The following is a 21,619-nucleotide window of genomic DNA, read 5'->3' as shown; positions in this document are numbered from 1 at the left end:
TTTATTTTCACTTACTGAATACGGGACAGACTTGACTGGGGGAAAGAAGGGGAGAAAGAAAGAGGGAAAGAGAAACAGCTGAGAAGAGGGACGGGGGAGAAGGGCAAAAGACAAAAACCAACAGAACCGGCAGAGAAAAAAAATGCATATATCAATCACCTGGATCATAGCACATTATTTTTAATAGGTAAACACTGTACATGGGAGTGTGAATGCAGTAGGGAACAGGAAACAACAGAACATGTTTTATTGCATTGACAGAAGTATAATATTAAAAGGAGACAACTGATCAAAAAGCTGGACGATATGAAAGTGAAGTTTGACTTGATTGATTTATTTCACGTGAGCTTTATAAGTGACAGTTATCAGGCTGTATTTCGGTTTTTAAGGCAGACCCATTTCATCAGGGTTATTTTATTTTATTTTATTTTATTTTATTTTATTTTATTTTTGTCATTTCGGGCCTCACTCCACACCAGTTGGTGGCGGTAATGCACCATTTTGCTTTTTGCCAACCGCCAATAAACCCTATACAGAAGAAGAAGAACACTCGCGCTCTACCGGAACCTCACCACGTGACACAGGCGGAAGTAAACAAACAAAGGCATCAACACCGTCCCACGCGTGTGTGTCTGATCACAGAGACTGCTGTATTGAGTGTGTGAGCTGCCGCACTAACAATGCCTTCAGTTCAGTATCTGAGAGAGTTTATCAACGAGCGACTAACTGCTGCTGCTGAGCAAATATTCTTGGAGTTTGAAAAAACGATCGTCCGGTACGAGCAAGAGATCGACCGTCAGCGCAGACTGATGGATATCACCTGGAAACCCGAAATAAAGCTGCACAGGACAGGTGAGTGTCACTCTGATGGAGGATCCTAATCACAGCTCTGCGGGACATTTATTATTGTGAAGGCTTTTTGGAGACGTAAGTAAGCAAAATGTATTTATATTCCACTTTTCACACGTTTTCAAACCCCCCGCCGTCTTTCGCTACTCAGGTTACACATGATTTATAAGTCACTTAGATAACTTCAAAATGTTATTGTTTGGCTTTTTTCAGTATTTTATTTGTTCCTGAGTAAATCGGTTTGGCTGAGATCAAAGTTATAGTTTTTACACAGCTGAATAAAGGTCAAGCAGACAACTGATTATCAGTAGTATGAGATGCTCGAGAATATACTGTATAATATAGGCTACGGTATCCTGTTATAGTTTGGATAGCAAGGAGTTTATTAAACTTCACCGAAACAATCTGCAAATTTCATTAAAATTTAATAAACTATCATCTTGTCTTTATTGTTAGTTAGCACATACCTTAAACATTTAAAGCTGTAAGCTAATGATAGTTATATAAGAGCAGATGCATGGTGGTGCAATAAGCTGTACGTTGTATGGCCAATGGATGCATGATCTGATTAGTCGACTAATCGCAGAAATAGTCGGTGAGTAGTCCATATCAAAATAATCGTTTGTTGCACCCCTAATTTATATGCCACTTTTGACAGATAAAAATAAATAAAAAATTATATTGGGAACTACAGTGAACGACAGAGAAAAACTGCACTGTAGGCTCCACCGAGCGAGATACTTAGTGGTGAGATATGTCGAAGAAGGACGGCTTCACCCCATTCTTGGATCGCAAGAAGTCACTCGGAGACACTGAAGTCCAACTTCAAATCTGTATTCCGCAAAGCATCTCCATATGGAGGTGTTAAGCAAGCAACCAGTGCCACTAGTGATGTGTCGGTGGCGAACGAAACTGCTCTTAGAGCTGGATCTTTGAAGTGAACGACGCGTACAAGCTCCGAAGCGCATACAAAATGCAACAGAAGTCCTCCAGGATGCTAGGCGCAGTGTTGAGCTTTTGTTACCTAGTGGCTACACAAGCCAAGAAGTACCAACGACCCGATTTGGTGTGTGGTAGCTGAACCACTTCTTCGCACGCTTTGAGGTGAAGGGACCAGAGGCAACAGCAGCAAAAACATTGGACAGCAGCAGCAGCCCAAGCCTCATAGTGCAGGAATATGAGGTGAGGCGCACACTGAGGGCAGTGAACCCCAGGAAGGCCACCGGATCAGATGGGGTAACCGCAAAGGTCCTAAAAGAGTCTTTCAGCTCTCCTTCTTGTTCTTTCCTCATCTTCACTAAGATTTTCAACACTTCACTGTCCCAGTCCTGCATCCCGCCGTGCCTAAAGTCAGCCACAATTGTCCCACTGCCAAAGCATACTAACATTAGCAGCCTCAACGTTTACCGACCAGTTGCTCTAACACCTGTTATAATGAAGTGCTTCGAGAAACTGGTCCGACGTCACATCATGTCCTGCTTGCCACCCACACTCGACCCGCTCCAGTTTGCATACAGAGCTAACAGATCAACTGAAGATGCCATCGCTACAACACTCCACACCACCATCTCTCACCTGGAAGTGCAGGGCCGTTACGCCAGGCTGCTCTTTGTTGACTTTAGCTCTGCTTTCAATACGATACTACAGACTAATAGTTAAACTGCTGGAAATTGGACTTCCGTCCACCACCTGCCGCTGGATCAGAGACTTCCTCTCAGACCGTGTACAGAGAGTTAGAGTGGGGCCTCATCTTTCCTCAGCCCTCAGCCTCAACACTGGCTCTCCACAAGGCTGTGTACTGAGTCCCCTACTGTACACTCTGTACACACATGACTGTGTTAGTTCCCACCCAGACAACACAATCATCATATTTGCAGATGATACCACCGTGGTGGGGCTCATCTCAGGGGGAGATGAGACGGCGTACAGAGCTGAAGTTCAGAGGCTGTCAGATTGGTGTGCAGTCAACAACCTGGACCTCAATACCACCAAAACAAAAGAACTGGTAGTTGACTTCAGAAGGAGGAAGTCCGAGCTGCAGCCTGTCAGCATCAACGGGGAGTGCGTGGAAAGGGTCTCCAGTTTCAAGTTTCTGGGTGTGCACATAGACACAGACCTCCAATGGCGCTCTAACACCTCTGCGGTCTTAAAGAAGGCCCAACAGCGTCTCCACTTTCTGAAAATCCTCAGAAAAATGGACCTGAAGAAGGAGCTGCTGACCGTCTTCTACCGCTGCTCCATTGAAAGTGTGCTGACATATTGCATCGGTGTGTGGTTCTCCAGCTGCACCACAGCACACAAAAAGGCACTCCAGAGGGTCATCAATATGGCCCAAAAAATCATTGGACATCCTCTTCCCTCCCTGAAGGACCTGTACAGCACTCGCTGTCTCAAGAGGGCATGCAGCATCCTATGGGACTGCACACACCCAGGACACCGGGTGTTTAAGCTGCTGCCGTCTGGCAGGAGGTTCAGGCTGCTGAGGTCTCAAACAAATAGACTCAAGGACAGCTTTTACAACAGGGCAATAGCCCTGATCAATGTAAATAGCTGACCTGACTGGCTACCTCCCTGGACTTTTTTAGGGGGGAGGTAACAATGTTTGAAACAATAACAATAATATTTATATTTATAACAAGGTGCAATAATAATTAATGTGCAATAATAACAGTGTGCAATACACATACACTTATTCTTCTTTTTATACTAAGTTAATATACTGTGTTGTGTTGTTTGTTGCATTGTGATGTGTCATATCGTGTTGTGTTGTGTTATATGTAGTGCCGACGTAGGACAGTTTTTCCAATTTCATTGTACTACTGTACAATGTATGACTGTGCAATGCCAATAAAGAGTTATCTTATCTTATCTTATGGTAGTAACAGGCAAATGAACTTTTTTTTTTTAATTATTTGAATATATATATAAGTGCTTGTGTATAAATACACAAACAATACACATGTGCTTTCAATTGTGTAATTTAAGTGATCTAGGTAGCTCTGTTTTGGAAGTTCAGTTAACGCTAGAAATGTGTTTTGGAGTTTGTACGTGCCTAGTCTCTAGGGGCCAGCATATACAGTATATTTATATATAAACATATATAAATAAAACCACTGTATTAATATACTGCAACAACATGGGAATAGAGCAGCTGCGAGAGAATTCGACATTAATGAGTCAATGTTACGGAAGTGCAGCTTTTGGCTTTCCCCATATTTCAAAAGTGCTTCATCTCTTTGCTATGACTGTCGCCAGGCATAATTTGCAGACGATAATGGTTGTAGCCGCTGTGATGCTTTCGACCAAAACAGGCGCAGCTTGATGACATCATCAACATCCGCTATCGCGGTAGAGCAATTTAGTCAATATCTCTATCGTTGGCCAAATTTATATCGTTTCTATCGTATATCGTTCTGCAAGTCTTGAATTGGAGGCTGGCTTGATACAAGTGCTTGTTTTGTGGTGTAATTTTATAAATAGAATAGAATATGGCCCGCACTTCAACTTTTGCTTGAGTGTATTGCACTTCTTAGTTTTAACACCAGGGGGAGCTGCTGTTGATCAAGGCAGTTGCTCCACCAAAAAGGACAATCACAGAAGAAATTTACCCCAAGTTACTAAACATGGCAGTACCAAAGAAGTGAAAGGTAGAAAGTGAGTGCAGAAAATTTCAGACACGGTGGGAGAGTGAATATTTCTTCAAAGAATTCAAGGGGAAGTGTGTTTGTTTGATCTGCACTGAAACTGTGGCAATTATGAAAGAGTATAATGTACGACGTCATTATGAAACCAAACATCAGGCCTATGCATCCTATACTGGTGCTGAGCGAGAGCAGAAATTAAAGCAAAGGGTAGTGTAAGAGCCAATTAAAGGTTAATTTTATTGGTACTGGTAAAATGATTAGAGGAGAAATATATATGTTTGATGTTAAGAATATAATTCTAGTTGATTTTAAAATACTGTTTGTTAAATGTATAGAATATAGAAGTGCAACATTCTAATGCGCTTTTTAGTATTTTGGGCTTCCGGCACACTGTAATTACGTAGTTGGGGAGTCGGATAAGCTGGAAGCAACACAGTTTTTTGACCGAGTCTTGCCATGTAAATTAAAAGTTTCAATAAACATATTTTTTGCAAGAAAAGTACCTGGACTTGCTCGCGTTTCAAATGCATATTGCTGGACTGACTCCTAAAGGTGGTACAGAAGAGTGAAATAGAGACGGAGTGCCGCCACTACAGGTAGCTCTCCTGCGGGGTCAGCAACAGTATTTTTTCAGGCTCAAAAGGTCCAGAAAGAGGCTACAATAGCCAGCTATGAGGTCGCCCAACTCATCGCAAGACATGGCAAGCCTTTTTCAGTTGGAGACCTCGTAAAACACGGCCTTGTTAAAGTCACCGAAATAATGTGCCCGGAAAAAGTGCAGGATTCAACAACGTCAGCATGTCCAGAAATCCAGTTATGCGACGCATTGAAGACTTGTCAGCCAACATTAAACTGCAACTGTCTGATAAAGCTGTGCTTTTGATTTTTACTCCATCGCATTCGATGAGAGCACCGATGCCACAGACACCGCACAGCTGCTATTTTTTTTGCGGGGAGTGGACGAGAGCACGAGCACTTTAGGTGAGTAAAAAATATATTCCACAGTACCCGTGTGTTAATGTGCAGGTACACATGCTTCAAATATCAATAATGCGCATCAATTCTGTCACTACCCTGCTTTTGCGCACCACTTTCTTATATGCGTTTTTCTTGTTAACACACAGAGTACACACCGCTGTGTGTACACACCATCTGATGCAGATCTGCTCCTTGATCAAGTGACATTTGTCTGGATTTATGGCACGAGTGGCAATCAGCAGCAGGATGGCCCGATTTACATACCCAGCGCAGCTGATACTCACCAGAATAATTTACTAAAATTATATGGACTCCTGTTATTAAGTCCAGTTCAGTCTGTTAATGTTGATAATCATTTCAAACGGACGTTAATAGATGTTTTGCTAAGCCTAATAACTTAAATAATAAACTTGAAATGTGCCCGTCCCATTTTCCCCTTTATTGTTTTTTCTCTGTGCTGTAAATCTTCTGTCTAAGAAGAAATCTGAGGCTGCTGTTCTGAGAATGAGGTACCAAAGCTTTTTCTGAATAAATCAATAAAGATCCATTTATGGAAAGCTGTGATGAAGGCAGTTTTGTCTTTAATTATATTCAACAATATAACACACATTTGACCACTTTTAAGTGATTTTTCTAACTTTAATACAGTAAAGTTAAGGTTATATACCTCATTTCTAGTAAGTGGCCCAGCCCCTCCTATATTTTTATGTTTGTGGCCCTCAGTGAAAGAAGTTTGGACACCCCTGACATAAACCTTTCAAAATAAAGGTGAAGATCCTGTTGAGATTCAAAATAAACTGAAATTATGACAAAATACATTATTTTCAAACATCACAATTCAGAATATGCATGAAACAAATTACTTCATGTTTTTATTTGAGGTAACTTTAAATGGTGCTTACAGTCACCACATAGTAGCTCAAACAGAAGGATCAGTCTAAACAAATCCAGGACCTTATTCCTAAATGAGGGGCTGCCTCTGTAGCAGGGACATGGTTTAGTTATGAAAAGTCTGACATGGACCTGAAAACTGTACTATGCAAATTATGGTGCAAACTGGTCCAGACCACAGACTCAAACATGACAAACCTCTTCTACCACCTACGCAAGAGTCATGTGACAGAGTATGGAGAGAGTTTATAGATGAGAAGCAAAAAAGAGGTGTTTTACATCGGGATATGAGATTTTGGTCATATCGCACATCCATAGTTTAATGTCTCAATGCACTCTGAAATGAAAGCAGAGCACAAATAAGCACTTGGAGTTAAAAAAGAAATCATGAATCAATTAATAGACCAAAATGTATTCTAAAATTTTGACTCATCAAAGTTGCCCCCTTTGGCAGCTATAGCAGCTGAACACAGCCGTGACATTCTTTCTCCAATAGAAATCAAATATTCTTCCATATCTGTTGCTGAAGTTCCCATAAATGTGGACCTTGTAGTTGCTTTGCTTTCACTCTTCTGTCCAGTTCATCCCCAACCAGCTCGGTGGGGTTTAAGTCTGGCGACTGTGCTGAGCACTCCGTGTTTTCAAGCTTACCGTCTTGTTCTTTTTTTCTGAGGTAGTTCTGGCACACCCTGGGCTTGTGTTTTGGCTCATTATCTTGCTGACCAACTAGGTGCATACCAGAGGGTACCGCATGGTGCTGCAGAATGCTGTGGTAGCTGTTTTAGTTCAGGAAGCCTCTCAATCTGTACAAGTCACCGACCCTGGATCCAGCAAACAGCCCCAGACCATCACACTTCCTCCTCCATGTTTGAGGGTTGATGCCACACACTGTGACCCATCCTTTCCTCTCATCAACGGCCCACAAAGATCCTGCATGATGAACAGAAAATTTCAAGCTGTGCTTGAATCTGTTGCCCTGTGAGCCGTAATTCACGCAAGCTGTTAACGCTCAGAAACTTGTCCTCTGATTCAGTCGTGTCTTTGGGCCTGCCAGACCTCTTGCAGTCAGAGTTTGTTTCTTTTGATGTTGAATGAAACTGTACTCACTGATACCTGGTCTTTTTTTGCAGTGTAGGAGAGACCTACATTTTTCAGTTATATGATGTTCTGTCTATCTTCCATTGTTAATTGCCTTTTTCTTGCCAACACACTACTTTCTGCAGTAAAATACTGTTGCTCTGATGCTCCAGAGGGTATGTAACCACAGTGTGTTCCAGCACTGTTTTTATGCAGACAGAGGTGTCTGTAAGTAATCCAGAAAAGTGGGAACCCCTATAGCACATGTGTCAAAGTCAAGGCCCGCGGGCCACATCCGGCCCGGCGTACATTTATATCCGGCCCGCGAGATCATTTTATATAGATATACTATTATTGTTATGCATGGCCCGGCGATATGAGGCGCTAATAACATACAAACTACAGGTCCCATAATGCAGCGCTGCAGCCTCCTTGCTGAATGCTAGGCTAACTGGGAACCTTCCCGCGTCAATCAAGTCAAACTTCTGTTATTGCAAAGCTGGCTGCTCACAATGGTCGAGAGAAAAGTTGATTCTGAAAGCAGAGCCTTTCAGCGCCAGTGGGTGACTGAATATATGTTTACAGACATTGCTGTAAACATATAGTTAGTCTGTCTGTTAGTCTATCTGGTTATTGTTCCCACTGCTCTTGCACATGTGCTACAATCAGCTGATTTTAGTTTGCCATATGCCATTACATTTATTTTCATTGCACAAAAGGAGGAGACCATGATGGTAAAGTAGAAACTGCATCCAGGACAAAACGGCTGCTAACACAACTATGGCTCTGTGCAAGCACCTGTGCAGACAGCATGCTAACGCTAAGCTAGCCAACAGCCATAGATATCAAGCATAATTTAATTATTTTTTTGTGTTGTCTATTTGGTCAGTATGATTTTTTTTCTCTATTATCACTTCACTTTTCTTTTAATTGTCTCCTTTTCCCCCTCCAGACATCCCACAGCAGCATGTCTGTAAGGAGGAGGAAGTTGTCGCTGACCAGCAGCTGTGGAACCAGGAGATGAGCTCCAATCTGGACCAGGGGGAACCAGAACCTCCACAGATTAAAGAGGAACAGGAGCAACTCTGTAGCAGTCAGGAGGGAGAGCAGCTGGCACTGAAGGAGGAGATTCATGCCTTTATGCTGACTGCTGCTGAGGAAAAAGACCACAGTGAACCAGAACCAAAAAGAGACCATCTCAACTGTGTCAGCTCTGATGTAACTGTGAGAGAATATCAGGGAGCAGGGAAGAAAGGTCACAATAATGTAGAATACCAACCTACACCAGACAGTCAGTGTAAGTCTGACAAAACTAAAAAGTCTTTAAAATGTGATGTTTGTGGAGAAGTCTACAAATATAATTATGAAATGGATATGCATTATAGAATCCATACAGGGGGGAAGCCGTTTTCCTGTAAAACATGTGGGAAAAAGTTTGTACATAGGAATTCTGTAGTGAAGCACATGAGAATCCACACAGGAGAGAAACTATATCATTGTAAAATATGTGGGAAAAGGTTTGTACATCGTTCTCTAGAGAAGCACATGAGAATGCACACAGGTGAGAAACCATATCATTGTAAAACATGTGGGAAAACGTTCAGCCGTAAAAGTAATTTAACAGAGCACATGAAAATCCATACAGGTGAGAAACCATATCATTGTAAAACATGTGGGAAGGCATTCAGACGTGGTAGTCATTTGTTTCGCCACATAAAAATACACAGAGGTGTACTCTTTTAACAAGATTAACAGTTTAGCAAGCTGTGTAGAGCGCAAAGTTGAACAAGTCAGCGTGGTAACTAATGGTAGACACAGCATGGTAGGAAGGAGGTTATGGTTAGTTTCATTTTAAAAGTAGGTGGCAAATTTTGACAAACTATTCTATTATGCTAGTAAGCACTCTCTGCTTACGACCAAAGTTTTAGGAGTGACAGCGGTGAGAGAGAGAGAGTTTTGAGATGTGAGAGATTTGTGAGAGATTTGTGAGAGATTTGTGACACTATAGTATGGAGTAGAGCTGGGCGATATGAGATTTTTTCATATCACGATATGTTTTTTTCATTTCAGGCGATAACGATATCTATCACGATATAAGCCAAATAACTATATTTGCAAGATTTAAATGTGCCGTTGCTCACAAGTAAAATGTGAAATAATCAGCAGCTTGTTTTTATTTAAATATTTATTTCCCATAATAAGTTCAACAGGGTAGATGTACCAAAGAAACATGAGACTTTTTCAGATAAATAAAGGCAAATATTGCAAACTATACAAAAGGCAGCCGCTAAAGCGTTTAAGTTTCAAAATAGAACAAACGAAACAGACTAAATTGTCAATTCCACTTAGAAACAAAATATTAATTCTAAAAATAAATCTTACTTTATTTTACAGAAGAACAGACAAAACTAACTTTTGTCAATATCAAATAAACTGAGAACTAAAAGGAAATTCTCAATCTCTCCTTGTTGTATAGCTTAGCTTTTCAAACAGTTTTAATAGTTACTTTAGTCTGACAAAAGCCGAATGACGAATTAGTGCTTCCAGTCAGAGACTGAGGCTACGTCCACAAGTACACGGGTATTTTTGAAAACGGAGATTTTCCGTTTTCGTTTTAAAAAATAATCCCGTCCACACATAAAGGGAGAAATGAAGGAAAACGCTGCTATGAACATGCCAAAGCAGCAGGTGGCGCTAGATTCCTAACCGTGCAGAAATGTTGGCCAATCAGAAGTCTAGAAGCCTCGGTGGGAAAAAGTAAACAAAGCTGGGGCATAGAAGCAGAACCGAGTCGTAAGTGTGGACGGACAGTAACTGTGTGTATATGTAAGCATTTAAACACTGCAGAGAGTAGAATTAACAGTATTGTAGAAATTCATTTCACCGAAACAATAACGTGGCGCACAGTGTGACGCATGCACCAGTTTATTGTCTTTCCAGACTTGCTTTCGGCACAATTTACAGTGCACACTACTCTGTTTTTTGTCAGACTTGAAATAGCCGAAATACCTTCACCCTACGGAACTTCTATGGCTCTTCCGTTCAACAATCTCTCCGGCATTGGAACCATCATCTGTTTTCTCTTCGGTCACGCTCGGTTGATTTTTCTAGTTGGCACACTCATTTCCTCCATTACCCGCTGGCTGCTTCCCAAACAAACACACGTGCGGCTTGGCACTTGTGCTGTACGTAACAAGTCACGCGACGTGACGCTGCGGCTGTGATTGGTTCGGCTCTGCGCTACTTAATTTGGATTGGCTGACCTTTTTTTTTTTTTTTTTTTTAAGAGGACAAGAGCGGCGAGGTCTATCGCGATAGTTTAATTTCTCTATCGAGTAAAAGTTATATCGCGATACATATCGTTATCGTTCTATTGCCCAGCTCTAGTATGGAGTATGTAGTTAGTGTGTTGTGTAGCTGTTGGTTTTGTTTTGTGTGTCAGAACAATGATGCCGAATGTCACAGTTGCTGCCATAAAGCCACCAAAGGCAGATTACAGTGTAAACGCTGTCTCCAGGTGGAAAACAGGAGGAGTGATACACCACTGGCTGTCAGGCCTGCAGGTATCAGGCCTGTGATGTTCTCCTCTGTCTTACAGTGGAGAGAAATAATTTTTTGGAGTGGCACAAATAATTTGTGTGGCATCTTATTTGATGCAGAATCAGAGTGTTCTGTAAATAGTTTAGTCTTTCCTGCATTTTTAGGTAAATAGTTGCATGTACCTTTTTTATTTGCAAAACTCATGTATAGGTTTATTAAATTTACAATTTCTATTTGCATTTCATGTTATGAAAATGATTTGTGAAACATGCTTTTTGTTGTTGTTACAGTAAAAAAATATATCTGATTTCATGTTGTTGTTCTTTTTTTTTTTTCTTTTTTTTTAATCAATTGTACTAATGAAAACATAACTGTAAATTCAGATGTGAGGTTGTGCTGAAAAGAATGATACCAAACAAGGCAATTAGACATGCTGAGGTCAAATCAACCCTGGACCTCAGATGGTTAAACTTTTTTTCCTAAAGTAACACAATAGTTACTTTTCCTCGTGGCTCAAAGAGTTGGTAGTTCGTCTTGTAACCGGAAGGTTGCCGTTCGAGCCCCGGCTCTGACAGTCTCGGTCGTTGTGTCCTTGGGCAAGACGCTTCACCTACCGCCTACTGGTGATGGCCAGAGGGGCTGATGGTGCGATATGGCAGCCTCGCTTCTGTCAGTCTGCCCCAGGGCAGCTGTGGCTACAACTGTAGCTTGCCTCCACCAGTGTGTGAATATGAGAGTGAATGAATAGTGGAATTGTTCAGCGCTTTGAGGGCCCCGAAAAGCACTATATAAATGCAATCCATTATTATTATTTAATTACTTTTATAATATTGTAACTCAGTTAATAACTGAGTTACAATATCATAGTTTTTTGAAAACGTAACTACAGGGTGGGCCATTTATATGGATACCCCATAATAAAATGGGAATGATTGGTGATATTAAAGTCCTGTTTGTGGCACATTAGTATATGTGAGGGGGCAAACTCCTCAAGATGGGTGGTGACCATGGTGGCCATTTAGAAGTCGGCCATCTTGAATACAACTTTTGTTTTTTTCAATAGGAAGAGGGCCATGTGACACATCAAACTTATTGGTAATGTCACAAAAAACACAATGGTGTGCTTGGCTTCAATGTAACTTTATTCCCTGTACATAAAGTTTGTCTTTTGCTCAAATTTTTTTTTCTATAAAAATATGATTATTGAACAATGAACAAAATGAGATTAAATATTTTATTCGAGCAATCAGACAGGCACCAACAGAGCCCTGTGAATATAACGCAAGATGCGCAACTTTAAAAAGGTTTTGATCACAAATCACACATTTGAATCAGCGGGTAGAGAACCTTACTTTTTTCTACCACTGTCTGGCTGATATTGATCCCCCCCCCCCCCCCCCCCCCAATCACCGGTTATCAGTGACGGTCTGCTCTCTCGTGAACTAGCAAAAGTGCCAAATACAGTACGAGCACGCCTGAGGGGGTGATTGGGGGGCGAAAACAGTCCCATTATATCACTACTATCCATCCGTATGTAGTGAAGTCGATTTTGGTAGGCTTTTACATGATGTCCGTGAATGCAGCACTAACATCCACACCTTCCCAGCTGATAATTAGAGGCCTTGTCAGAAACAGTAGCGCTTCTCTACCACACGAAGGCACTTGGCATTCTTTTCCCATCAAAGGTGGCCAATAGCGTTAGGCGGTTAAGCACCGCAGAGTGGTTTGATTTCTTCAGAAAAGCCGCTCATTTTAGTATTGCCCCTTAGACAGTGGATTGTGCAACACTGCTGCTGTGTTGTTGTAGCCTTGTCATTTTACAAACGTCTATGGACTGGCCTTGACTGACTCCTGGTTTTATGGTCTTTTACTCCAAATTGGGTGGGTGTATTTGTCACATTTAGGGTGTATTTGTGGCGATCGTGGCTCAAGAGTTGGGAGTTCACCTTGTAATCGGAAGGTTGCCAGTTCGAGCCCCGGCTTGGACAGTCTCGGTCGTTGTGTCCTTGGGCAAGACACTTCACCCGTTGCCTACTGGTGGTGGTCAGAGGGCCCAGTGGCGCCAGTGTCCGGCAGCCTCGGCTCTGTCAGTGCGCCCCAGGGTGGCTGTGGCTACAATGTAGCTTACCATCACCAGTGTGTGAATGGGTGGATGACTGAATATGTAAAGCGCTTTGGGGTCCTTAGGGACTAGTAAAGCGCTATATAAATACAGGCCATTTACCATTTTTTACATTTATATCTCTTTTACTGATTTGTTTCATGTTTTATATGTTTTGTTGCTTTGGTGGAGGTGCGGCTGCTCGTTGTGGGACTAGGCACGTGAGGTGGAATCGACCCCCCCGGATTCATGAGAGTGTACACACCGGGAATAGGTAGATTGCAGTGTGAGTGACAGTGAGGTTTGCAGTGGAATTAGGTGGCACCCTTGGGTTGCCTCCTCAAGTGGCCGGGCGCCACCATTTTGTTTAGTTATTATATCGAGCTCTTATTGAGTAACTGTCTTGCCGTCTCAGCCCTGCTACCTTAAGAACTTATCTGATTTTACAGTTCTCTGCTTTTAGTAGTATTCTTAATAAGTTTTGAGTTGTAAAACTGATCTGCCTCACCTCTGCTGTTAATAACGAGCCTGTGGGCTTTGGTAGCTAGTGTAAAATCCACATTGGCCATAGAAATCTTTCCTGGGGTGTAACTCTCCCCCCCCCCAGGTGGCGTTGTCAACATCCCTTATTCACCTTCACTGGTTATCCTCCTTCGTGCCACCACACATGCATCCATTAATCCATCAGCATACATCTGTTAAATCTACTAAATCACCATTGTCATAATGAACCCTTTGGAAGACCCTCTGGATCCTGCGTTTAAATGAGCACACCACATCAGATGTTCTGTGAGCCACTGAAACCAACTTCAGTGTAGTGTTTTCAGTGGATCCACCTCCCAGTTTTTCAGATTAGTTTTACAGTGTGGGCTGGATTAGCTGACCCTGAATCCTCCCTTAGTTGCACTGCAATTGTCCAAGAGGGCTGGAGGCTTCCCATGATGCACAGACTATTTTGTCTTTACTCACCTCGTTTCATCTGCTGCACCCGGTTGGGGTGAGAGAAGGAAGACAGTGAGGAAAGCTGGGCATCACTGGTCAAGAACTGCTCCAGAATCTAATTGCCAACTCCATTCCTGAAAATCAGAGCTTTTAGCAATGAGGGCGGCGCTTCAGAAAGATTTTGAGAACATGCATTATGCCCTCTACTTTTTATACAGTGAATAATTTATTAATCCTGTGCGTTCTAGTCAAAAGCACGTAAGTGAGACAATCACACGATGGGGTGAGCAACAAGTGTCCAGAGCGCAGCGATGAAGACAGTGGAAGAAGTTTGAAGGAAGAGGAAATGCTGTCTCACCCGTTTCGTAATTGATTTGTAAACTGCTGTTCACAAACGCTGTCCATCTAATCTGACTGAGCTGGAGCTGTTTTGCAAAGAAGAATGGGCAAGAATTTCTCTAGATGTGCAAAGCTAGTAGAGACATACTCTGGCAGCTGTAATTGCAGCAAAAGGTGGTTCTATAAAGTATTGACTCAGGGGGCTGAATAATTACGCACACTCCACTTTGCAGTTACTTATTAATAAAAAATGTTTGGAATCATGTATGATTTTCGTTCCACTTCTCACATGTACACCACTTTGTGTTGGTTTTCACACGGAATTCCAATAAAATTGATTCATGTTTGTGGCTGTAATGTGACAAAATGATGAAAAGTTCAAGGGGGCCGAATACTTTTGCAAGCCACTGTAGGTAAACTGAGACATATGTGAAGCATACAGTGGGTCTGTGTAATGGCTTATTGGGTAGAAACAGGGTCTAAACCAGGGGTGTTTTATACAATTATATCTGGCCCACAAAGTAATTTCATATCTCAATTATTAATGTCTCCTTGTATGTGGGAGCCGAATCTTGAGCCCTGCTGAGAAACAGTGTTGGGGAGTAACCGAATACATGTACTCGCGTTACGTATTTAAAATAGAAAATGTGAGTATTCCGTTTTTTCTAGGGTTTTTGGGTCAAAATATGTCATATTGTGTGTGAAGCTGGTATACAGTATACAGTACTATGCAACAGTACTATCATCCCAGACTTTCTTGGCATTTTGTAAAGTGGTCTGGAGCAATAGTAGTTCCCCAGGCTTTCCTGTCTGTGTGTGTGGGTGTGTGTGCCATTTAACACTGACTTTTGACTCATTCAAGCATAAAAAAGTCCTCTAGCTCAAAATATGAACCAGTGTTTCGTCTGCATATAACAAAAAACTTAATTCAATTCAATTTTATTCATATAGCGCCAAATCACAACAAAAGTTGCCTCAAGGCGCTTCATAGATACAGAGAAAAACCCAACAATCATATGACCCCTATTAGCGAGCACTTTGGCGACAGTGGGAAGGAAAAACTCCCTTTTAACAGGAAGAAACCTCTGACAGAACCAGGCTCCGGGAGGGGCGGGGCCATCTGCTGCGATCGGTTGGGGTGAGAGAAGGAAGACAGGATAAAAGACATGCTGTGGAAGAGAGACAGGTTAATAACAGATATGATTCAATGCAGAGAGGTCTATTAACACATAGTGAGTGAGAAAGGTGACTGGAAAGGAAAAACTCAATGCATCATGGGAATCCCCGGCAGCCTACGTCTATTGCAGCATAACTAAGGGAGGATTCAGGGTCACCTGGTCCAGCCCTAACTATATGCTTTGGCAAAAAGGAAAGTTTTTAACCTAATCTCAAAAGTAGAGATAGTGCCTGTCTCCCAAATCCAAACTGGAAGCTGGTTCCACAGAAGAGGGGCCTGAAAACTGAAGGCTCTCCCTCCCATTCTACTTTTAAATACTCTAGGAACAACAAGTAGTTCTGCAGAGTGAGAGCAAAGTGCTCTAATAGGGTGATATGGCACTACAACGTTATTAAGATAAGATGGGGCCTAATTATTTAAGACCTTGTATGTGAGGAGCAGGATTTTGAATTCAAATCTGGATTTAACAGGAAGCCAATGAAGGGAAGCCAAAACAGGGGAAATATGCTCTCTCTTTCTAGTCCCTGTCAAGACACTTGCTGCAGCATTTTGGATTAGCTGAAGGCTTTTCAGTGAGTTTTTTCGACATCCTGATAATAATGAATTGCAGTCGTCCAGCCTGGAAGTAATAAATGCATGAACTAGTTTTTCAGCGTCACTCTGAGACAGGATATTTCTAACTTTAGAGATGTTGCGCAAATGGAAGAACGCAGTCTTACATATTTGTTTAATATGTGCGTTGAAGGACACATCCTGGTCAAAAATGACTCCAAGGTTCCTCACAGTTTTACTGGAGGCCAAGGTAATGCCATCCAGAGTAAGAATCTGGTTAGATACCATATTTCTAGGCTTTTCAGGGCCGAGTACAATAACCTCAGTTTGACCTGAATTAAGAAGCAGAAAGTTAGCGGCCATCCAGGTCTCTATGTTTTTAAGACATTCCTGCAGTTTAACTAATTGGTGTGTGTTATCTGGCTTCATGGACAGATAGAGCTGGGTGTCATCTGCATAGCAGTGAAAATTTATGCTATGTCTTCTAATGATGCTGCCTAGGGGAAGCATGTATAGTGTAAACAGAATTGGTCCTAGCACTGAACCCTGTGGAACTCCATAATTAACCTCAGCGTGTGAAGGGGACTCTCCATTTACATGTACAAATTGGAGTCTATTAGATAGATATGATACAAACCACTGCAGTGCAGTACCTGTAATACCTACAGCATGTTCTAATCGCTCTAATAGGATATTATGGTCAACAGTATCGAACGCTGCACTAAGGTCTAGCAGGACAAGCACAGAGATGAGTCCACTGTCAGAGGCCATGAGAAGATCATTTGTAACCTTCACTAAAGCTGTTTCTGTGCTGTGATGAGCTCTGAAACCTGACTGAAACTCTTCTATTAAGCCATTCCTCTGCAGATGATCAGTTAGCTGTTTGACAACTACTCTTTCAAGGATTTTTGATATGAAAGGAAGGTTGGAGATTGGCCTATAATTAGCTAAGACTGCTGGGTCTAGAGATGGCTTTTTGAGTAAAGGTTTAACTACAGCCACCTCGAAGGCCTGTGGTACATAGCCGATTATTAAAGATAGTTTGATCATATTTAAGATCGAAGAATTAATTAATGAGCAGTTTTGTAGGAATGGGGTCCAAAAGACACGTTGATGGTTTGGAGGAAGCAATTATTGAAGTTAACTCAGAAAGATCAATTGGAGAAAAAGAGTCTAACTTAACATCAATGGTACTAAAAGTAGCTGTAGATAATATTACATCTGTGGTATGATTATTGGTAATTTTTTCTCTAATGATAAAAATTTTATTTGTGAAGAAGTTCATGAAGTCATTACTAGTTAACGTTAAAGGGATGGTTGGCTCAAAAGAACTCTGACTTTTTGTCAGCCTGGCTACAGTGCTGAAGAGAAACCTGGGGTTGTTCTTATTTTCTTCAATCAGTGATGAATAGTAAGATGTTCTGGCTTTGCGGAGGGCTTTCTTATAAAGCAGCAAACTATTTCTCAAAGCTAAATGATGATCCTCTAAATTTGTGACATGCCATTTCCTCTCCAGTTTACGAGTCATCTGCTTTAGGGTACGTGTTTGAGAATTATACCACGGAGTCAGGTACTTCTGATTTGAGGCCTTAGTTTTCACAGGAGCTACAGTATCCAGAGTCGTAGGTAGTGAGGAGGTAAAATTATTAACAAGATAATCGACCTCTGTTGGAGTAGTGTTCAGATAGCTGCTCTGCTCTGTGTTGGTACAGGGCATTGAAGATGATAACAGTGGGTGGATTATATTCTTCAACTTAGTTACAGCGCTTTCAGAAAGACATCTACTTTGATAAAGTCTACTCTCCACTGCTGTGTAATCAATTATTGTAAATGTAAATGTTATCAGGAAATGATCAGACAGGAGAGGGTTTTCAGGAAACACTGTTAAATGTTCAGTTTCTATGCCATATGTTAAAACAAGTGTGATTAAAGTGGTGGGTGGGTTCTTTTACATTTTGAAAGAAGCCAATTGAGTCTAATAACAGATTAAATGCCATGTTGAGGCTGTCATTTTTAGCATCTACATGGGTGTTAAAATCACCCACAATAATTATTTTATCTGAGCTGAGAACTAAATCAGATAAAAAGTCTGAGAAATCAGAGAGAAACTCTGTGTAAGGCCCAGGTGGACGATAGATGATAACAAGTAAGACTGGTTTCTGAGTTTTACAGCTGGGGTGGACAATGTTAAGCATCAGGCTTTCAAGTGAATGAAAAGTCTGTCTTGGTCTTTCATTAATTAATAGGCTGGTGTGAAAAATTGCTGCCACACCGCCCCCTCGGCCTGTGCTTCGAGATTTCTGGTAGTTAGAATGACTCGGGGGTGTTGATTCATTTAAACTAACATAATCATCCTGCTGCAACCAGGTTTCTGTAAGGCAGAGTAAATCGATTTGTTGATCAATTATTAAGTCATGTACTAACAGAGACTTGGAGGAGAGAGACCTAATATTTAATAATCCACATTTCACTGTTTTACTCTTTGGTTCAGATGTGGATACTGTATTGTTCTTTCTTTGTAATTGTTTATGTTTAAGTCTTTTTTTTGCTGGTTTTTAGTTTGTTTTTGTCTTTTTGGAAGCTGACACAGTCTATATGGGGTTTTTTTTTTTTGGGGGGGGGGGGGGGGGGGGTACCAGGAGGAGAGAAGCTGCAGAGAGGCGTGTAAGACTGCAACTCTGCTTCCTGGTCCCAACTCTGGATAGTCATATTTTGGGGGGTTTAATAAATTTGTCCATATTTCTAGAAATGAGAGCTGCCCCATCCAAAGTGGGATGGATGCCGTCTCTCCTAACAAGACCAGGTTTCCTCCAGAAGGTTTGCCAATTATCTATGAAGCCCACATCGTTTCTGGGACACCACTCAGACAGCCAGCAATTTAAGGAGAACATGCGGCTAAACATGTCACTCCTGGTCTGATTGGGGAGGGGACCAGAGAAAACTACAGAGTCCGACATTGTTTTGGCAAAGTTGCACGTGATTCAATATTGATTTTAGTGGCGTAACCGGGTGTCATTACTGCCGACGGGAATTATGATTTTACTGAATTTACGTCGCCTGCTCTGGCCCCTGGAAGACAATTGACCATGGTTGCAGGTGTGTCTAGCTTCACGTGTCTGAGAACAGAATCACCAATTACCAGAGTTTGACCCCCTGTGTGGGGAAAAACGGTTAGACACATGAACGGGTTGGTGGTGTACCTGGGGCTTCTGTTTAGGACTATGCTTCCTCCTCACTGTCACCCAGCCACCCTCTTTCCCCAGTTGCTTGGGGTCTGCCGGGGAACAGCTAGCGGGGCCTACGCTATCTTCGGCTGCACCAGCTACAGGGGCCTGGCTAGCTACGGGTGAATGAAGGGTGCGAAGCCGAGTCTCAGTAATCAGTAATCCTGGCCTCCAGAGCTGCAAACATGCTACATTTGTTACAGATATATTACTGCTAAAGGAGGCAGAGGAGTAACTAAACATCTGACACAATGAGCAAGAAAGTGCAGGAGGGACAGGTGAAGTAGCCATGGTGCTAACGAGTCGACTACGAGCTAAGCTAGCGAAACAGTACAGAGTAGGGGTGGGTTTTAATAATTGATTCATCGATTAAAATCGGGCAGCATGGTGGCATGGTGGTTAGCACTGTTGCCGCACAGCAAGAAGGTCCTGAGTTCAATTCCACCATCAGGCCAGGGTCTTTCTGTGTGGAGTTTGCATGTTCTCCCCGTGTTTGCGTGGGTTCCCTCCGGGTACTCCGGCTTCCTCCCACCGTCCAAAGACATGCAGCTTGTGGGGATAGGTTAATTGGTTAATCCAAATTGCCACTAGGTGTGAATGTGCAAGTGAATGTGAGTGCGAATGGTTGTCTGTCCCTGTGTGTTGGCCCTGTGACAGACTGGCGACCTGTCCAGGGTGTACCCCGCCTCTCGCCCTATGACAGCTGGGATAGGCTCCAGCGCCCCCCGCGACCCTGAAAAGGATAAGCGGAAGCGAATGGATGGATGGATGGATGGATTAAAATCGATTCTGGCTTGGACAACGTGATATCAATTCATTAAAATCCTGAATCGATTTTTCTTATATAAATGTATTTTGCCCAAAATGCCAGAATCTCAGGTGAAACGTCATAAAATTTCAACAACCACCAAACATTTAAGACAGTAAACGAGAGCAGGTACACGGCTTCTGCGCAAAGACGTAAACACACAGCGCGGACCCGCGGATCAGAATCAGTGAGATGTCGCCTTTCTCACCCGACGGCACAGACACGGTCAGGGCTGAAACCCGACAGCTCGCTGATTCTGATGTTTCGGTGGGTCCGCGCTTTGTGTTTACATCCTTTTTGCGCTGATTCTAAAGTTGTTAGTTTTATCTCTCTCCAAACAATATTGACCGAACCAGCAGCAAAAGAAGATCCAAACTATGCTTCACATAAACATCGTCATGGATTCACTCTGACTTTTGCTGTTTTGCTTCCACCACGATAAAATCACACTTCATGCACAGCTCTCTCTCTCTCTCTCTTTCTCAGTGTACTTCAAGAACAGCTTCCCATCTAAAAATCTGTTTTCTGCATCATTCGCTTGCTTGTTACACACAAGACTACCGTTATTTACAGCGCTGTCAGGCCGCTGTTTTTTTTTCTTTTTACATACAGTACTTCCGAAAAGAAAACCTAATTTCTGCCGTTCAATACTGAACAAATTTAAACTTTTTAAAATTATGCAAAATGCAAAATGCTTAGCCGTGTCTCTAATAAAACCGCTGTAACTTCAGAGGTAATGTTCATAAGTTGATTAATGATTTTCTTTCGTTTTTGATGTACTGCAGAATATTTTTATAAAATCCCAGGCCAGGATAATTAGTTTCATGTTTTTCTGTGTTTTATCTTCAGCTACTTTGACACAAAGGCATCTGCTGTAATGCTCACACCTTTTGATAAAGTCTTGCGAGTGTCAGCTTCCTTTTTATAGATACAAAAATATGTAAATGTACTGATCTGAATTATAATATTTCTAACTGTCTGAGGCAAATTTTCCCAGATTCAAATCAAATTGAATTGAATCGAATCGTGACTGAATCCATTCGGGACCTTGTGAATCGGAATCGAATTGATTCTAGAAATCAGTGACGATACCCAGCCCTAGTGTGAGTAAGGAAGTAGAAAATATCAAACACACCAATACAACACCAGAGGCCTGAAACACTGATAAAACACGTTTTCAGTTTCATGTTGTCTAAACTAAAATGAGTCTGTGTGACATGTAGTCTCAGTTTCCTGTTCTTAGCTGACAGAAGCAGCACCTGGTGTGGTCTTCTGCTGCTGTAGTCTGTCTGCTTCAAGGTTCAGTGTTCTGAGTATTCAGAGATGCTCTTCTGCAGATCTTGGTTGTAATGAGTGGTTATTTGACTCGCTGTTGCCATCCTATTAACTTGAGGCAGGTTGTACATTTTCCTCTGAGCTCAACAAAACCCTTTCTCGCTGCTCACTGAATATTTTCTGTTTTTGCAACAATCTTCTGTAAACTCTAGCGATGCATGT

At 42.0% G+C, this 21,619-nt stretch overlaps 1 protein-coding gene across 2 annotated transcripts in view; it reads left to right on the top strand.

The window, feature by feature from the left end:
- Positions 1-580: 580 nt before the first annotated feature.
- The window catches only part of LOC309708567 (uncharacterized protein), a 243,165-nt gene continuing 222,126 nt past the window's right edge, over positions 581-21,619 (top strand). The window contains exons 1-2 of one of the 2 annotated variants that reach the window (XR_014277294.1): positions 581-852; positions 8,392-10,265. Coding sequence is in view for 1 of the 2 variants with exons in the window: in XM_082536706.1 (XP_082392832.1) it covers positions 681-852; positions 8,392-9,182 (963 nt within the window). In the remaining variant the exon portion in view is untranslated. Of the gene's footprint in view, positions 853-8,391; positions 11,258-21,619 lie in introns of those variants that run through there. The other variant, XM_082536706.1, reaches the window with a different exon arrangement.

This window comes from Aulonocara stuartgranti (genome assembly GCF_965226115.1).
Source record: "Aulonocara stuartgranti genome assembly, chromosome: 6".
NCBI lineage: Eukaryota > Metazoa > Chordata > Actinopteri > Cichliformes > Cichlidae > Aulonocara > Aulonocara stuartgranti.
The sequence above is the reverse complement of the archived record's forward strand: the minus strand, read 5'-3'. Positions and strand labels throughout refer to the sequence as shown.